The sequence below is a fragment of the Onychomys torridus genome, chromosome 1 (genome assembly GCF_903995425.1).
Source record: "Onychomys torridus chromosome 1, mOncTor1.1, whole genome shotgun sequence".
Taxonomy (NCBI): Eukaryota; Metazoa; Chordata; class Mammalia; order Rodentia; family Cricetidae; genus Onychomys; species Onychomys torridus.
Genome location: NC_050443.1, coordinates 96192803 through 96210791, shown reverse-complemented (window position 1 = coordinate 96210791; position 17989 = coordinate 96192803). Strand labels below are relative to the sequence as shown.

The 17989-nt window shown below is 42.0% G+C and overlaps 2 protein-coding genes across 5 annotated transcripts in view; both read left to right on the top strand.

Moving 5' to 3' along the window:
- The window catches only part of Smg1 (SMG1 nonsense mediated mRNA decay associated PI3K related kinase), a 102128-nt gene extending 97045 nt beyond the window's left edge, over positions 1 to 5083 (top strand). For 2 of the 3 annotated variants that reach the window (XM_036190318.1, XM_036190339.1), the window contains one exon: positions 738 to 5083. In XM_036190318.1, coding sequence (XP_036046211.1) covers positions 738 to 815 — 78 coding nt within the window. In that variant the 3' untranslated portion in view covers positions 816 to 5083. The remainder of the gene's footprint in view (positions 1 to 737) is intronic. The other variant, XM_036190329.1, reaches the window with a different exon arrangement.
- A 1730-nt stretch (positions 5084 to 6813) lies between these two features.
- Arl6ip1 (ADP ribosylation factor like GTPase 6 interacting protein 1) lies at positions 6814 to 17329 on the top strand. 2 transcript variants are annotated; one of them, XM_036209327.1, is made up of 6 exons: positions 6814 to 7032; positions 9310 to 9443; positions 10024 to 10143; positions 14070 to 14187; positions 15003 to 15087; positions 15788 to 17329. In XM_036209327.1, the coding sequence occupies exons 1-6, from the start codon at positions 6997 to 6999 to the stop codon at positions 15904 to 15906; spliced, it is 612 nt and encodes a 203-aa protein (XP_036065220.1). In that variant the 5' UTR covers positions 6814 to 6996; the 3' UTR covers positions 15907 to 17329. The 2 variants fall into 2 exon arrangements, with proteins under 2 accessions (XP_036065220.1, XP_036065230.1); XM_036209337.1 differs by lacking the exon at positions 6814 to 7032 and adding an exon at positions 7754 to 7775.
- Positions 17330 to 17989: the final 660 nt, after the last annotated feature.

Genomic DNA, 17989 nt, shown 5'->3' with positions numbered 1-17989 from the left:
GGATACAGAGTGAGTTCCAGGAAAGGTACAAAGCTATACAGAGAAACCCTGTCTTGGGGGAAAAAAAGATTCTAAAAGTTTCAGATGAAGGGAGGATGACAGTTTCTGGAGGTGTAGACTAATCCTGTGAATACGTATGTGTCTTTGTCCAAAGTTTTTCCCTGTTATTAGTTGTGTGTGTCTGTATAGTGCACTCCCACTCCTCCAGGTACTGGGGATTGAACATAGGTCCTGATAGGTGCTGGGTGGGTACTTTACCACTGAGCTGTTGATTATTAAAAATGTTCAAAGTTAGAGAAAAGTTGTAGGAATGCCATACTGTTGATTATTAAAAATGTTCAAAGTTAGAGAAAAGTTGTAGGAATGCCATACGTTTTACCAAGACTAACCATTTCTTGCATACATACACTTTTATCATTGTTATGTTCTAAGCATAGCATTTCATGGCATAACCCTGAGAGCAAATAATGGTGGGGGGATGGGTAGGCTCCTATGATCCCTATACTTCTAAGGGTTCTGACTTTCCTAAGACACTCAGCCTGTGTATCCTCTGTGGTCATAGAGCGCATCCCTTCTTTTTTTTTTTTTTTTTTTTTTTTTACCAGATTTTTAACCCAGTCTTCCTTTGGTGATTGGATTGACTAAAACTTACTAGAGACAACTCCTGAAATTTGTATATAAACTGTGACCTTGCAAGTTCTCAGTGGTTTTCAATTTTGTCCTAACTATGTTCACAGGTTGACTATGTCATTAAGGAAGCAACTAATCTAGATAACTTGGCTCAGCTGTATGAAGGTTGGACAGCCTGGGTGTGAATGACAACACAGTAGATGAGTCTGGTTAAGCGAGGTCAGACATCCACCAGAATCAACTCAGCCTCAGGCATCCAAAGCCACATCACAGTCGGTGGTGATGCAACTGGGGGCTTACTCTGAGGAAACCTAGGAAATCTCGGTGTACTAGGAAGTGAATCCTGCAGGACAGCTGCACTCAGGGATACGCCCAACACCATGGCCAGGGTCAAAGGTGAAGAAAGCAAGCTCACTGCCTGCACACGGAGATTGTCTTTCTGCCACAGAACAGCTGCAAATGTGTCAGGAGGTTAGCTGAGAAAGAAATCGGGATGCTGCGGAGCACAGAGTGACTTGGAACTCCATTCCACCTGACCCTGTGTGTAAAATCCAGGAAAACAAACCCCGCTCAGAAACAGAGAAAACTGGGGCCGCGAAGAACTCACAGCCACGGAAGAGTTGATGCATTCAGATTCTGGAGAAACACTTGTTGCTTGGCAACAGTACTGGTTGGGTTGACCAGTAAGTACCAAAAGGCTATGCTGTATGAATTTCAGAAATGGACTGAAAAAAAGGAGAGCAGTATAACAGACACTACATTGGAAGAACTGACTTCTGAAATGAAGGGAAAAGCACCTATGGATCCCACTCCTCCCAATCGTTTACCTGTTCCCCCGCTACCCCTTGACCCACTCTGGTAGATTAGCCAGCTGTCAGACTCACTTTTATTTCAATCCTTACACTTCATAAACTTTCGTCTCCAGCCGTTACCATTTGGAGACAAAAACAGGAGCTTCTCCAAATCCAATGAAAACATGGAAAATTCAAGGATTGTTTAAAGGTTTGATCATCACATACAAGGTGTAACTCTGGTCATTTCAGTCATATCTGTGACTCTTATCATGTACAGTTTCCAGAATTGTCACTGTGCATCCAAACGTTATGAGTCTAACAGACATTGATTTCATGTGCACTCCCTTTTGCTTACAGTGTGCATTTTTTGGAGGTCATTCAAAATTTCCCTCTTCTGTGATTGCTGTAGTTTCTTTCATAGAAAGTAGCTCATCTGATGTAATCTTTTACCTTTTAAACAACCAGGATAGAGAACCTATTGGAGTTTGCATTGTTGATGACAGGTTCACAATAAAGTGATGTTCTGGTGGAGGTAGAGTGAAATGTTTTTTAATTCAGTTTTCTCATTTAATACTTTTAATTTACAAAGTGTAATTTTCTTTTACATTTTAAGGTGTAAATTAAAAGTGCTTTAGTTTATCTGGCATTTGGGGGCATACGAAGTGATGCCCACCAGCACCTTTAAGTTCAGCTGGTGGTCTGTGAGGGGTTCTATTTACTTTCTGCATCATTTTATAGCTTACTGTTGAGTGACTAGTGTAGTGAGTCATGATCAAGGCATCATTTAGCATTTTCAGTACTCGCTGCTGATCCTCAATAGAAGTCCAGACTAGAATAGAGCTAAAAATCACGTATCAACACAGAATAGCACACAGTATTTTGAGTCTGTTTTCCCAGCATTTTAGCAACTAGTGCAGTGGCCACTTACATTTGCCAGCCTCTACGCACAAGCCTGAAAGGTCCTATGGAAACACTCCATGTGGCTCTGGGCTCTTCTCTGATTGCTACAAGTTTAATTCTGATCCTCACAGGATGGATGCCAGTGTCAGCACTTTCTTAATTATGAGTATTGGAAGACGCTGTTTTGAATTTCCATGTGTCCAATGACAAGTTAAGGAACTTAGCACATTGCATTTGATTTTATTCATTGATTTTTGAGCCTTATTTTCACAAAACAGCCTAGCTGGAATATTGATGCCATACTGTATTTTGCATGCTGCTTTCTCCCCTAGAGGCATTGAGGGCAACTGTACTTGATAACTTTTGCTCTCTCAAGATTTGTCATTTTCAGCCATTCTTCATGTCAGGAAGAGCTTTTATCATAATGATAAAACCAGCTCGTATTTATTTGTCCCTGTGGGTGGTGATACTGGTCAAAAATGGCTTCTGTCTTGGTAATAGGTGAATTTTATTTCCCATGAATTTCCGGCATCAGAAGTACCTGGCACCTTAATCCAAGCAAAAATATGACAGCTTAAAAAAACAACCAAAAAAAATGTGCCTCTGATGAATTACCCATCCTTTCTATTTTAAGGTGGTCCCTGAGAGAAGAGTAGGTCTTGGTTATAGAGCAGATAGGAGCAACCGTGTACTTCAAAGCTTGCTGCTTGCTCACTGCACTCTGGACAAAACCCTTATCTGTGTGGTTTGGCTTCCTGTGCAAATAGCCTTGCCAGGTTGAGCTTTTGTAAGAATCCTCAAGTGGAAAAAATAGGGCTATTGGGGGAATGTCTTAAATCATGTAGAGTGCTATAGTTTTGAAGTCATACGTTTTTTGATGACAAAATACCTGTGTAAAACCAGGGATATTTTCTTTCTCCCCAACCCTTCCTCTCCTTACTCCTCACCCCTCTACTCCCCACTTCCTCCTCTCCACTCTTATGATTCAGGGGGTACAGGACAACCATACAACAACCTCTTCTAATTCACAGAGTACCCTTGAGAATTGAAATGTATTGTGTTTTGTTGTCTTTAATTAGCTAGAGTCTGTTTTCAGTTGATTTCCCTACCAAGCTATGGAAACCTGGGTACTTAGGAAACTGTTTCTTCCTTTACCAAAGTGTCTTGTATTTCTGTCTCTGGTCATGAGCTGATCACACAGTTGGCTAGATGATTTCTTTTGACACTGGTGGTGATCTTGATCTACTTTCTTAGATCACTGATTCAGAGTTCAAATCCCAAGTTCAGGGTGAGAATTTGTAATACAAAGGAAAAACTCCCTTCACTTTGCTCTCTTAACACTTGCCTCTGTTACCTACGCTTAGTTGTTTTCTTAATATTGTCCAGTGTTTGGTGTTATCTACATTGTTTTTGTTTAATTGTGGTTGTTACAATGTGTGAAATTTAAGGAAAGAGCCATTTAATAAAAGCCAAGCAGGGCAATGCAAGTACAGCCAAATATTAGAGTTGATGTGCAGTCTTAGGTCCTTTTTAATCTGGGGTATTATAGGCAGTACTTTAAATCAGAGTCTTCCTGGCCTATTTCCCTCCACCTTTTTGTAGTTACTTGGGGGCTTACTTGTGCAGTACTAAAATCAAAGGAGCTGGTTCTTCTTTTCTCCCAATTCTTTTCTTAGTAATGAGCACACCTACAACTAGCCTGAGACTCCTATTCAAACACAGCATATGTCAGTGCTGTGCTGCTTGCTGTTAGCTGGATTTCCTGCAGTGCAGGGATGGAACCTTGCACATGCTAGGCAAGTGCTCTACCCCTGAGCTACATACATCCTAGCCCTTACAACTAGCACACTGAAGCAGCGTTGTTTCACGTGTTCAGATGAGTATGAAAACTAACATTATTTTGTTTTATATCTTGTTGAATTTATAAAATGCCAGTAATTTAGAACCCCCCCCTCCAAATTAAGGAGGCAAAAAATTAACGCATTAGTCACTGAAGTCTTCATCATCAGTTTACTGGGTAGGATAGGAAGATTCCTTGTAAGAGGTACTAGTCAGCATCATTGCTTTGCTAAGATTCAAGAGAAGGCAGTTCCCTGTACTTTGCCTGCTTTGGGGGCTGGATAACATCACTTACAAAATGCAAACTGATCTTAGGTTCAAAAAGGAAACCAGTAGAGAACCTTTGAGAATTGGGGCTCACTGGGTGAGTCTAGTGCTAATGTTAAAGACTCAAAATCAGCTGGATATTTGAAGATGGTAAAGAATTGGATGTTGTTCTGAAGCAGATTTTTTTTTTTCTCCCTCAAAACAGGCTGATTAACAGTGGTTTTCCCTTTCCTAATGTTTGATTCAGCTCTGTTTCAGATTAATGTGTTGCTTATTTTTCCAGTTTTAAAAGTCTCTTATGTTTCCGCCTGGAATGTCAGGTGGCAGTGACATCACACACATTTCATGTTTGATTTTTTTTCTTTTTACCCCTTATTTAAGAGCAAGTTGAGTTAAGCTGAATCTTCCTTGTCCTAGTAACTGTACAAATAGTGGCTTTTTTCTTAAGTTGTAATGCCTCCTGATGGATATAATTTTGTGCTTGTATTTAAGATTAAAAGTTGAATAAATCACACCAGCTTCCTGAAAATGTCCATAATGCATCTTTTGGAAAAAAACAACAACACATGCCTACTTTGCATTAACATGGTAAAGATTGTATGAAATACCTGCTTTTCAAAAAAATAAATAATAAAGGTTCAAGTCTTAAAAGATACAATATGTAAATTCTGAATTTATTGAAGTAGATCCCAGAAAGTTAGTTTGTTTTGGAACACAGTTTTGTAGCTTTCTGTTTTTCCCCAAATTAAAAAATTTAATTCTCAAAAACATTATTTTACTCGATTTTGAACAGTGAAAGTTTTACTTCAGTAGGAAGGTTCTTAGATAAGTCAGTGCCTTTAATCTAGGTGAGTTCAAGGCCAGCCTGGTCTGCTAGCAAGTTCCAGGCTAGCTGGGCCTATAAAGAGAAACCCTGTCTTTAAAAACAAAAGGCAGTGTATGAAGCTTAATTTTGACAATATTTAAAAGACAAGACTGGCAGACCATTATTGGGAGTGAAAGCTCTGAAGGAAGAGAGTATTTGGCAGAGTTCATGCTGTGCCAAGGTTCTGAGGAAGACTGTGGAACGGGCTTCATCATCTGGTACATTTCAAGAGATCACTTCACGTTGTGGTGCAAAAACAGAAGTTAGGAATAAAGAGTAGGTTTTTAATCCCTGGGCTATTTGGAAAGTTAGTGAGAGCTGGGTTTGGACCTGGGTCTGGGAACAGTCCACAACAAAAGTGATCTAGAGAAACTGCCATTTACCTCAGCCTCAGCAGCTGAGCTTTACATTTTTCTTGTTGTTTTTTGGGAACACCAGATCAAACTCTGAAGCTTTCTGAGGCAACAGCCCAAGTTCCGAAGGTAGAAATGATGGGTTTTAAAACCAGTCAGTACTCCTGCCTGTCTTATGCAAGTGGGTGCTCCTGGGCTACCAGCAAGATGGGCACCTCACTGTTTAGCCTGTGTAACAGCTGTTGGGGTCCTATTATTCTCAATACCGAGGTGAAGGAGGGAATTCTCTAGGCTTTAAATCTTCTCCAACGAGGTTTCTGTATCGACCGAGTCATATCACTCATCCCCCACATACGCACTTCCTTGAAGTAGCACTTCATCCGAGCTTCCTAGCCAAAAATGCTGTGTTAGTACCTTATCCAAGTACTTTCCACAAAATCTGTGACAAATTGTATGCTCCTTTCATAGAACCATCATGCTCCAGGTAGGGCCAGGCTTATTTAGGAGCACTGTGTGGTCTTCCAGGATTTAAAAAAAAAAAAAATCTCCCAGGACTTTAAAGAACCTGGTAACTACCTAAGGAATGAAATGTGTTAAATGTAAAATATTTGAGGCCAATATTTAATAGGGCTTCCCCCCAACACCCATTAATCTGTATCAATCTGAAGTGCTCCATCATTTGAATTACACCTATCCATCGCTCCATCTGAAGCGCTCCCCTAGCTACCTGAAGTGCGCATAGTTCTATCAATTAAGTGAAGCGCGCCACAAACGACTCCCCAAAGACTGGCTGCAAAAGAAGCCCTTTTAGAGTCGGTGCATCTTCCGTGTTTTCATAGGACCTGTTACTGCTGGCGCGATGGCAGCAGCAGTTCTCACGCGGGGGCCGCCAGCCTTCCAGTCTTAAATCTTAGCAGGTGCCACAGGAGCCTAAAGCGTCCTCCGCCCTTCTAACCTCCGCTGACACAGCACTGCGCATCCTCCACTGCTCCAAGCAGAGGTCCTGAGATCTAACTGGGCGAGCGACTAGGGACGGCGGTTGAACCGCTTCCTTCCGCTCCGCCCCCAGCGGGCCACACCCCTGTACTCTGATTGGTCGGAGTCCTTGGACTCCGCACCGCCTCTCTCTCCTTTGACCTGGATTTCAAGTCATGCGCTGGCTGCCGGTTGGCCTGGCTTCCCAGAAGCCGGAGTGCCATCTACCCAATGAGGAGCGAGTTTCGCGAGGGCTGTCGGGAAAGGCAGCCGGCCTATATAAGCAGCCTGCGGGGCGTTCCCTCGCGCTTCGGTCGCCGTGAAGGTGTCGGTAAGGAGTGTTTTCTGCGCGTTGAGACTGAGCTCCGGAACGATGGCGGAGGGGGATAACCGCAGCAGCAACCTGCTGGTGAGTTGAGGTCCTCGGCTTGTCCTCGGCGCTTCCGGTTAGGCCTCCCGGCCTCAGTTACTCCAGGGGGCTGCCAGGCTTGGTCCTGCGGCTCCCTGCCCATCTCCACCTTGGCGGTCTCTACTGCCGATCCCCAACGTCCTCCGGGGAGCGTGCACGACGAGGCAAGGACAGCGCGTGAGGAAGTGTGAGAAGGAGACCGTGGCAAGAAGGAACCTGGGTGGCAGGTTGGGGCGCTTGGCCGCCAGGGGCCTTGTCTAGCGCTCGGGGCTCAGGCCGGAGACCTACCTGTTCCGTCCTCTTTGATTTTAATCTCATGTTGGGTGGATTGTATGCGTGGTTCTTTTCCCCTTAAAACTTGGGCAAGGGTGGAGGGTCAAAGGGCTGCTACAGAGAATTAGTTATCGCTGACAGAGAATTTGTTGTAGCTGGCTGCGAGTTCACCACAGGAAGCTGAAATCGGGTTCAGCGGAAAGGACCGTCGGAGGTCCTGGCAGTGGTCTGGGTTGGGTACTGGAGAAGGGGCTCACAGAACTGGGCGCAACTTTAAAATGATCAGCACGGATTTGAGGGAACTGCATGAGGTGGTTGGTGTTAGGAGGACACATTCACTTCTTCACAGTTTTTGTTTTCATTTTCTCTGTTGTCATTTCCCAGGGAAAGACAGGCCATATCAGAAATGAAAAGAGCAACCAGCTTTTAACTTCTGCTTTTGCACTTCTAACAGCCTAAATGCCGGCAAGTTAAGTGTCTACAGGACAGCACTACAGGATTGTGCAAGATTTTTTTTTTCCACTTTGCATTGGTGTTGAGAGGATGTTTGCCCCGCCCCCTTAAATTCCCCCTACACCCTCCACCTACCAACAAACGATCCAGTAGAGATGCTTACCCTGTACCCTTAAACTACCCCTACACAACACACACACCAGCAAATAATCCAGTAAGAGGATTAATTGATGCAAAAGGAAATTGTCACAGGAGAGGGCCTGATCACAAACAACTATTTCTATTAAAGCAATTACCATTTTAAGGAGAACAGTATATGTCCTGGATTTAAAGATATTATTAACCTCTTTTTGTCTCAGTTTCCTCATCTTAAAATAAAAATACCCTTTCCAGTTTTGAGCATTCATTGAAGTATAGCATGTAAAATGTTTAGGATTTCTAGTTTGGGGCGATATCAGTATTAAGCATGTAATATAGAGTCAGAAGTACTATGACATAGATTTCAACTTTATTAAAAGTAGTCCAGACTGTCCTCTATCATTTGTATATTCCTTTGTGAAAAGCTTATGTATCTCGTGGGCTTTGTGTGTGTGTGGTTCCTGGGTGTTGAATCCAGGACCCTCCACAGACTGAGCAACTGCTTTCCTATAGAGAGGTCTTCTTGTTCTAATTTCCTTCTTTACCAAAGTCCCTGAAGACTTTAGGCCACAATAGCTTATCCTAAAGGTGTGCTTTTGACTAGTTGTCAAGTGTGAAGAGAAATGTGAAATTTAGCCAAAATTCCATCATCGATGATGAGGAACCATTATGGAAGACTCTAAGTGCCTCCCATAATTTAGTTTGAGTACTTTTCTTTAATTCCACACTGCCAACATCGAAGTAATTCCATTATACAAAAGAGCTATTTTAGAGATTGTGTGTACTGACTGTTTTCCTGATGCATTTAGAAGGGCTTAAATCAATAAAATGACCAATCAACAGATCAATGCCAACCACCTGAAATGAAATGAGCAAACATCGATCAGCCAACAATTTAGTAATATTCTGAACACTGCTTCATTACTCTGAGGGAATTTGGAGATATTAGTTAACCATATTAAGCTCACTTTCATTAATATTGAAGTATTTATTCCCACATTGTGAAACCTTGCCAGTGTTATGTTGCATCATGGACATATGGCCCAGTGCTAAAGTGACCATTAAGGGTTTGGCTTTCTTCTACCCATGGATTTTCATGTTTGGTGCCAAAATTGCAGTTTTTCATGACTCAGATTGTTTAAGATAACAGTTTTAATGGCTTAGAAGGCTTTTGCTTTCTCTGAGTCACTAAAGTGTTGAGATTGGTAAAGTAACACGCTTTGTTTTCTTTTGTTGTTGGTTTTTTGAGACAGGGTTTCTCCATGTAGTTTTGGTGCCCGTCCTGGACCTTGATCTGTAGACCAGGCTGGCCTTGAACTCACAAGCCTTGCTCTGCTTCCCAAGTGCTGGGATTAAAGGAGTGGCCCCATGGCCGCCCGGCTAAAGTCACACTCTGAATTGTTGGTTATGTAGGCTGCGGAGACTGCGAGTCTAGAAGAGCAGCTGCAAGGATGGGGAGAAGTGATGCTGATGGCCGACAAAGTCCTTCGGTGGGAAAGAGCCTGGTTCCCACCTGCCATCATGGGTGTGGTCTCCCTGCTGTTCCTGTAAGTGAGGGATTCTATTGCTAAGTGCTCAGATGGCTCACAGCCTTTGCTTAGGGGAGCTTTGGTAGTACATAATCCGAAAGGAATGCCTTTCTTACAAGCAGCTTACCCAGTCTCTAGAATTTGTAGTCCTTATGTAAGGTTGTAACCTGACACAGCTGAGTAAATCCTGCACACTCATGTTTGTGTTTGAACACCTTTCCTTTATAGTCTTCTAATAAATATTGAGGACCCCAGAATTTTTGGTTTTTTGAGACAGGGTTTCTCAGTGTAGTTTTGGTGCCTGTCCTGGATCTCACTCTGTTGACCAGGCTGGCCTCGAACTACAGACATCCGCCTGGTTCTGCCTCCAGCTGCCTGGTTCGACCCCAGAGTTTTTGACTGTTCTTTGTTTATTTACATGAACTACTATAGCTGTGAAAACATCATGCCATAATGCCTCTAGAAAACTACTTGTAAGGAAGTTAGAAAGGAAACGGCTCCATCTTTGAGAAGCTGTGGGCTAGGGAGTAAACATCTTTGGTTAGGAACAATGACCAGTGGTTTTCTAACATTGGTTAATTTTCTTTGTTTTTAACAGGATTATCTATTATCTTGATCCATCTGTGCTGTCCGGTGTTTCCTGTTTTGTTATGTTTTTGTGCCTGGCTGACTACCTTGTTCCCATTCTGGCACCAAGGATTTTTGGCTCTAATAAATGGTAGGTGGCTATGTATGATAGTGTACTGTGATTAAATGAAGACTGTCTTATAACCATCAGACACCTGCTGGGAGTTAGTCATTTCTCTTATGTGAAGAGTTTCTTAGCTGAATTCAGAAGAGTCAAGAGTTTTCAGTACTTATATCTCTGTATTTCACTTTGGTCAAAAACTTGATTTTTGTTGTTGTTTATTGATGTTTATTCAGTTTTACTTCCTACACTTAAAGTTTTTTGTTTTAATGGTTTTTTTATGACAAGGTTTTTCTGTGTAGCTCTGGCTGTCCTGGAACTCACTTTGTAGATCAGGCTGCCCTTGAATTCAGAGATCCACCTGCCTCTGCCACCTCAGTGCTGGGATTAAAGGGTTGCACTACCGCTGCCCTCTTAAAGTAAAGATTATTATTTTTTATTTTATTTTTTTAGTTTTTTGAGACCGGATTTCTTTTTTTTCCTTCCTTCCTTCCTTCCTTCCTTCCTTCCTTCCTTCCTTCCTTTCTCTCCCTCTCTCTCTTTCTCTCTTTCTCTTTCTCTTTCTTTCTTTGACAGAATTTCTCTGTGTAGCTTTGGAGCCTGCCCTGGAACTCACTATGTAGACCAGGCTAGCCTTGAACTCACAGAGATTCTCCTAGCTCTGCCTCCCAAGTGCTGGGATTAAAGGCATGTGCCACCACTACCCGGCTATACAGGATTTCTTTGTGTAGCTCTGCCTATCCTGGATCTTGCTCTGTACATCGGGCTGGCCTCAAATCACAGAGATCTGCCTGCCTCTGCTTCCCGAGTGCTGGGATTAAAGGCATGCTCCACTGCCAGCAGGTAAGGGTATTTTTAAAAGGTAATGTTTTAAATAAGAATTACAGAACTCTTCTATTTTTTTAAATTACATTTATTTATTTTGGTGTGGGGTGTATGTGCCATAACATGCATGTAGTGGTCAGAGGGCAACTTTCCAGCATTTGTTCTCTCCTAACTAATGGATCTTGGGGATTGAAGTTGGTCAACAGGCTCTGCAACATGTGCCTTTGCCTACTAAGCCAGCCCCCTTAATAGACCTTGAACTCAGCTTGTTTAAATATGTCTCTCTGAGTGTGTGAGTGTCTTCATTTGTGAGTCTGTACTTGAGGACAACCTCATGTCAGGGTCAGTGGCTGGTTCTCTTGTTAAATGCCTTGCGCTGTCAGGTCACAAACTTCCCTCAAACACAACAGTATTAGGTCATTTTGGCAACTTAAAAGTGGTTTGAAGGACACCTGGGTGGCAGTTCTTCCCTTACACTGGTGCACACCTTTAATCCAGCACTTGGGAAGCAGAGGCAGCTGGATATCTGAGTTCCAGGACAGCCTGAGCTACACACAGAAACTATTTAAAAATAAACAAAACCCTAATTGTGGCCGGGCAGTGGTGGTGCTTGCCTTTAGTCCCAGCACTTGGGAGTCAGGGGCAGCTGGATCTCTGTGACTTCCAGGCCAGCTGGGTCTATAGAGTGAGTTCCAGGAAAGGTGCCAAAGCTACACAGAGAATCTCTCTCAAAAAACTAAAAACCAAAAACCAAAACAAAAAACATTATTGGACTTTTAAACTATATGGGTTGGTGCACACCTCTAATCTCAGTAATCTGGATGACCCGTTGTTATATTGAGCCCATTGTGGGCTACATATACACAAGCTGTGGTCCTGTCTTGGCTACACAGATAGATCTTTCACAACCTACATTCCCCCAAACAAACCAAGAGGTATGTTGTATTTAAGGCTGAGTAGTGCAGGGGTAGTTGACCAAATGCATTCTGAGTAGATAAGATTCTACTGTGGATACACATGAGCTGTTGATCTCATTTTTACCATTGTCTGAATGGTTACTTGTTACTTCCTAAAATTATAGTTAAGTGGGTAAGGATTACATTAACTGTTTGAAATTCCAGTGAAATGTTGAATTTCTCAGAGCTCAGTATTGAGTGCTTTCCCAGAACACATGGTACCCTGAGTTCTGTTCTCTGCTGGAAGAAGGAAAAAGCACACATAATGAACAGAACCAGATATTGAAATAGATTTTTCTCTGTCAGCTGACATTTTCAATTGATTAGTGTTCTGCCTACACCCTTAGTTTTTTTGTTTTCAAATGACAGCAAGTTATATAATCTGTAAAAATGAGAGCCTTTACTGTATACCTTCTGGATCTGTAAGGACAAATTCACATAATTTTCAGAGTTAGTTTGTGTGGTTTAAATAAGCATGTTTCTTTAAAGAATGATGGTCAGTGTTAAGATTTGTCATTCAAACTGCTTTTCCCTTGCCATGAGGAGTTTAATACTGTTATGTTTGGGGAAGTTTATGGCCTTGACATTACATTAGCCAGACAGCAGTTCACTCACTAACTCATAATCCTGAAGCAAAGTCTTTAGAGATAAACAGATAGTTTGTAGTAATAGTATCCATGGGGCAAGTTTTAAGTTTTGGTTATCTGGGATGATGTGGGAAAGAAGGAACACTATAGCCACATCCGTAGCCTTGGCCATGGGCAGCTTGGATGATCTGAGAAATCCTCACAGTGACTGCACTTTGCCAGGCTAACAGTACAGGATAGAGGGCAGCATGGTCTTTTTTAGTACTGGACCTTTACCACAAAAATAGCAGAGGGACAGGTTAGAAATGAGAAAAATGTGGCTTTCTTAGACCTAAGAAATCATTTTGTTTGCTGCTTGCATTTTCTGTCACAAACTGAGTTTATAAGGAATTTGGATTGGGCTCTTTATTTTTTAAAGTAAGTTGAGTGCATGTGTGTGTGCGCCAGCAAGTGATATCAAGTGTATGTATTTGTCTCCATCTAAATGCACCCACCCAGATGCACATGTACATTGGTACATGTGGAAGTTAGAGGGCAGCTTTCCAGAGTTTGTTTCTCTCCTTCCTTGTGGGTTCTGGGGATTGAACTCAGGTCACCAGGCATGGCAGCAAGCATCTTTATCTTCTGAGCATCTTGCTGACCTGGTATATTCTACTACAGATCCTCAATGCAGCTACTTGGAGCACTGATGGGCACACTGTAAAATTTGCTTGGAGCTGAAAAATAAACTGAAATAGAAAAACCACATTTGTACCATGGACACAGCTCATAGAAGACATGATTCCTGTTACTGTAGTTAATCAAATGTGGCGTTAGGACTAGCCCCTTAGTCTATTAGAAGTATGTATACAGGGCTGGTGAGGTGGATCAGCTGGTAAAGGTCCCTGCCACAAAGCCTGATTACCTGAGTTTGAAACCTGGGGCCCACATGGTAGAAGGAATGATGACTCCCATAGGTTGTCTTCTCATTTCCACACCTCCACCATGCTGTGTACTCAATATGTATGCAGACTCACACATAAATGTATAAAAAAATATGTTCCTGTTCTTAGAAAGATGTCTTAAAATGTAGTCACTTTAGGGTCTGGAAAGGTCTCAAAGGATAAGAGCATTTGCCCCACTTTAGAGGACCTGACTTTGATTGCTAGCACCCACAACTGTTTATAACTCCAGTTATAGGGGATCTAACACCCAGAAGAGGTTCTGGCCTCTATAGGTACCAGGCACTGCATATATGTGTATAAACAAACATGTAGGCAAAACACTTAACACACATAAACTAAAAGTAACGCAATTTTTAAAAATTGCAATCAATGGTTATCCATTGTCTGTTTATACTTTGTTTAGAAGATAATTCTTGTCACATGTGGAGGCACCCACCTGTGTTTTCAGCACTTGGGAGGAAGAAGCAGATGATCAAGAGTTTAACTCTGGCGCTGTGGCTCAGGTCTGTAATACTAGCACTTCACAGTGCTGAGGCAGAAGGATCATGAGTTCAGGGGCAGCCAGAGAGTGAGATTCTTTGTCAGGAAAAATAAATAAGCTGTACTATAGCCATTTACTTATAACAAAAAGAATTTTTTTCTAGGACTACTGAACAACAGCAAAGATTTCATGAGATCTGCAGTAATCTAGTAAAAACTCGACGCAGAGCTGTGGGCTGGTGGAAACGCCTCTTTTCCCTAAAGGAAGAAAAGCCTAAAATGGTATTACTTTATTTTATTTTTACTTACTGAAATATGAAGCAAAATACTGAGTTTATTGTGATTTCAGTCTAGTGACAGCCTTTTTAGGAGTGAAGTTCAATACTTACTACCCTTTGGTGTAATGCCTACATGTATTCATAAATGATATATGTGGTAGACTAAACTGTTGAAAGAAAAAATTTACATTTTGCATATAACTTTTTATTATAGTAGAGATAAGGTTTTTTCCCCCCTCTTGTATGTCCATTAAAAGATACAAACAGCCTGGCGGTGGTGGTGCACCCCTTTAATCCCAGCACATGGGAGGTAGAGCCAGGCAGATCTCTGTGAGTTTGAGGCCAGCGTGGTCTACAGAGATCCAGGACAGGCACCAAAACTACACAGAGAAACCCTGTCTGGGAAAAACAAAAACAAAAAACAAAACAAACAAAAGACACAAACATAAAAAACATGTTCTCATATCTTAACTTTGGTTTTGTTGGGAAGTTGCTAACTGGAAAGGTTATATTTTAGTATAGTTTATATTTTAAAGCATTATTAATGTGTATAGACAGTAATTCTAAGAGGGAACATATGTACATTCTATAAAAGAAAAGTAATAAAAATGATCCTACTTTCGTAGCCTTTAAAAGAAAACTGTTTAAGCCCCCATGTGTATGGAGTACAGCATGATGGCTTGGTCCTCTGAAGTGGTGAGACAAGCCTCTGCGCTTTGGCCCCCTGTGCACAATGTAGAGTGGTGAAGCAGACCTTCAGAGTTGCCCATGTTCATCTGCTGCTTAGAGCTGACAAATTCCTGTTCCTTTTCTTAACAGTACTTCATGACGATGATCATTTCTCTTGCTGCAGTTGCTTGGGTGGGACAGCAAGTCCACAACCTGCTTCTCACCTACCTGATTGGTAAGTCATTGAGGAAACAGCACACCTGCATTTTAGCAGGGAAATCTAACTGTAGTGTAGTCAATAAATAGATATTGAGTATTCTCAGGACCTGTAGAAGTGTAGCAAGGTGAGGACTAGAGACATAGCTTGGTTGGTAGAGTGCTTGCCCTGTGTGTGTATCAAGACCCAGGTAGGATACTCAGTACTAGACAAAGCTGTGATTCCTGCACTAGGAGCAGAAGTTCAGTCATCTCCAGCTGTGTGCCACATGTCACATTCAAAACCAGCCTGGGCTACATGAGATCCTTTCTCAAGAGCAAAAAGATTCAAGTCAGGTCTTAAAGTAGGGCTCTGTTGTTAAAATCACTTGTTTGGTTCAATTTCCAGTACTCACATGCTGGCTCACAACGGCCTGTAACTCCAGTCTCAAGGAATGTGATAGCCAGCATTTAGGCAAATCACTTGTGTGTATACATACAGTCTTACGGAAGTCTGGCCTTGTTTTCGGGATATTTATAAAGCCTTATGGAGAGTAACGACAAGAGTAGTCAGATAGAGAGCACAGTGCATGTGCACGAATGCACAGGCAGCAGGAAAGCATGCTTCCTGGATCCTGAGTGGGGAAGGAAGAGGGTGTTTCATCTTGCTTCCTCCAGAGTCTACCTGCTTTCAACTGTGAGTCAAATACTGTTTCCTTAACTTCATTTCTTTATTTCAGTGACTTTTGTGCTGCTGCTTCCTGGACTAAATCAACATGGAATCATTTTGAAGTACATTGGGATGGCTAAAAGGGAGATAAACAAGCTTCTCAAGCAGAAAGAAAAGAAAAATGAGTGATATGGCTTCAGTGGAGCACGCCTGCCTGCCTCCCTGGGAACCGTTGTCCAGTGCTGTCTGGATGTTAACAGTGGCTCTTTGCTTCCCTCACTCTGCCCTTGATAGAGATTCCCACAGGCCAGGCTTTGTGCTTTGTCCAGTGCCAGCTGTAGCTGAGTGCATTCCCATCGTAACTTGCTTTATTGAGTTTTTATTTTTGACAACTTTCTTTAAAATACTAAAGTGGTGACCTTTACTCTTTTGTACAGTGAACTGTGACTTTGGATAATTGTTGATGTTTGCTTTAAGCTATATTCAAGGTAGTGGTCTGTGGCTTACAGGAAGCTGGTTCTACTGTCTGCTTCCACAGTCTGCTTAACAAACTGTCTTATCTTTGTGAGTACAGAGACCAGGTTTACCACTTTTGATGAAGAGACCACTTAAGATTCATTCCTGATTTTTCCACTGTGGGAGAATGCCCATGGAATAGGATAAAATTCCACACCTTAGTGTATGTGTTCCTCTCGAAATGTAGCAGTTTTCAGAAGCATTGCTTTTTTTTTTTTTTTTTTTCCACATGAGGAATCTGTCAGCTTAGATTGCCTCTCATTCCCTTTGCACTGCGTCAAGTTTTAACAGCTCTTGAACAACAAACTTCCAGAAGATTGTATTTGGGAATTTTAGCATTCTCTTTGTTCCAGATTTGCAGCTGACTTAAAATGTCTGTGACTTTACTCCAAGGCCAGCCAGGGATATAAAAGTCTCCTTTGTTCATTCAGTAAAAAACTAGAACACATATTAATTTTTAAGACCAGAAAAAAGCCTTTAAAGGTTAGCTTGAAAATTCTTGTTTTTTCCCCCTCGTAATGCTGGCTGTATTTCAGTGGCTCTAGGTTTATACTAGAAGCAGTGTCTACACTGGTGTTGGACTTTCTTCCCCTTGCAGGTTGCAGCTGAGAGCAGACTGCTGACACCGACTGCTCTGTGTAGCGTTCGTAACTCCTTAAGCTTACTGTGATCACATGCCCTTTCAGTAGGTAGACTTTCAGAGCAGTTGAAATCTGCAGGAGTGAACCTCTGAGGGCCCAACTAGGACACATTTGGGAACAACTCTTTAACCCATGAACTAGCTGTACTATAGTTTGTGGATCCATTGCACTGATGCTGTGAAGCCTGAACCTTGTATATCTGCCTCTGTTCTTTCACCTCCCTGGCACTGTAAACAGTGGCACCTGTTGTAGCATGTGTTTGTTTGTTTTTTTAATGTTTCATGACACCCACCTTAATTTTACATGTTTTCTTGTAAATAAGCCTGCCTTCCTACCTGGAATTTTGTGTGTGTGTGAATAATACATGTTCTACCAATTAACTACTTTGGCAGTTTTAATCATTTCTTCTACTTTGTTTTGTGTAAAAGGGGGAAAATTAAAAAAAAAAGCTGCAACTTCTTTGTCTCACTTTCATTGCTGTTTGGGTTTTTGAATCTGACTAGTAAGTAACCTCCCTGTTATTATAGTCCTGCCCTCTGAGGTACTCTTCAAAGGAACACCACCAGGCACTGCTACATTGAAAGGGAAACACTGAAGAGGAGGGGATCCCAAGATATGAGGGGAGGGACCAGCAGAGGGCAGAAGAGGCTCAAAAGGGCATTTACTTTTGCTTCCAACACAGGAGGTTGATAATAATCAGTAGATGACTTTTGTCTGCCTTTTAAAATTCTACCTCACTGGGCAGCAGTGGCCCACGCCTTCAATCCCAGCACTCTGGAGGCAGAGCCAGGTGGATCTCTGAGTTCAAGGCCAGCCTGGTCTACAGAGCAAGGTGCAGGACAGGTACCCAAACTACACAGAGAAACCTTGTCTCAAAAAGCCAAAAAAATAAATAAAAATAAAAAAAATAAAAAAATTTTATACCTCAAGTTGGATGCTATAACTTGGGGTCTCATTGGGAACAGGCTCCATCCTTAAGCACTTCAGGATCCTTTTCTGGAGATGTTGAGCCAAGGTCATCACAACTGTGGTTGTCTGAGGCTTTGAAATGGTAATCTCAAGCCCACCTTGACTACATAGGAAGATTTGTTCAAAAGGTTCAAAATAGAAGAAGA

What these genes read in the sequence shown, in the direction of transcription:
- Arl6ip1 (XM_036209327.1), top strand. Translation starts at nt 6,997, where the DNA reads ATGGCGGAGGGGGATAACCGCAGCAGCAACCTGCTG. An exon ending in ACCGCAGCAGCAACCTGCTG is followed by an intron (nt 7,033 to 9,309) that starts GTGAGTTGAGGT and finishes TTGGTTATGTAG; the next exon opens with GCTGCGGAGACTGCGAGTCT. An exon ending in GCTTCTCACCTACCTGATTG is followed by an intron (nt 15,088 to 15,787) that starts GTAAGTCATTGA and finishes TCTTTATTTCAG; the next exon opens with TGACTTTTGTGCTGCTGCTT.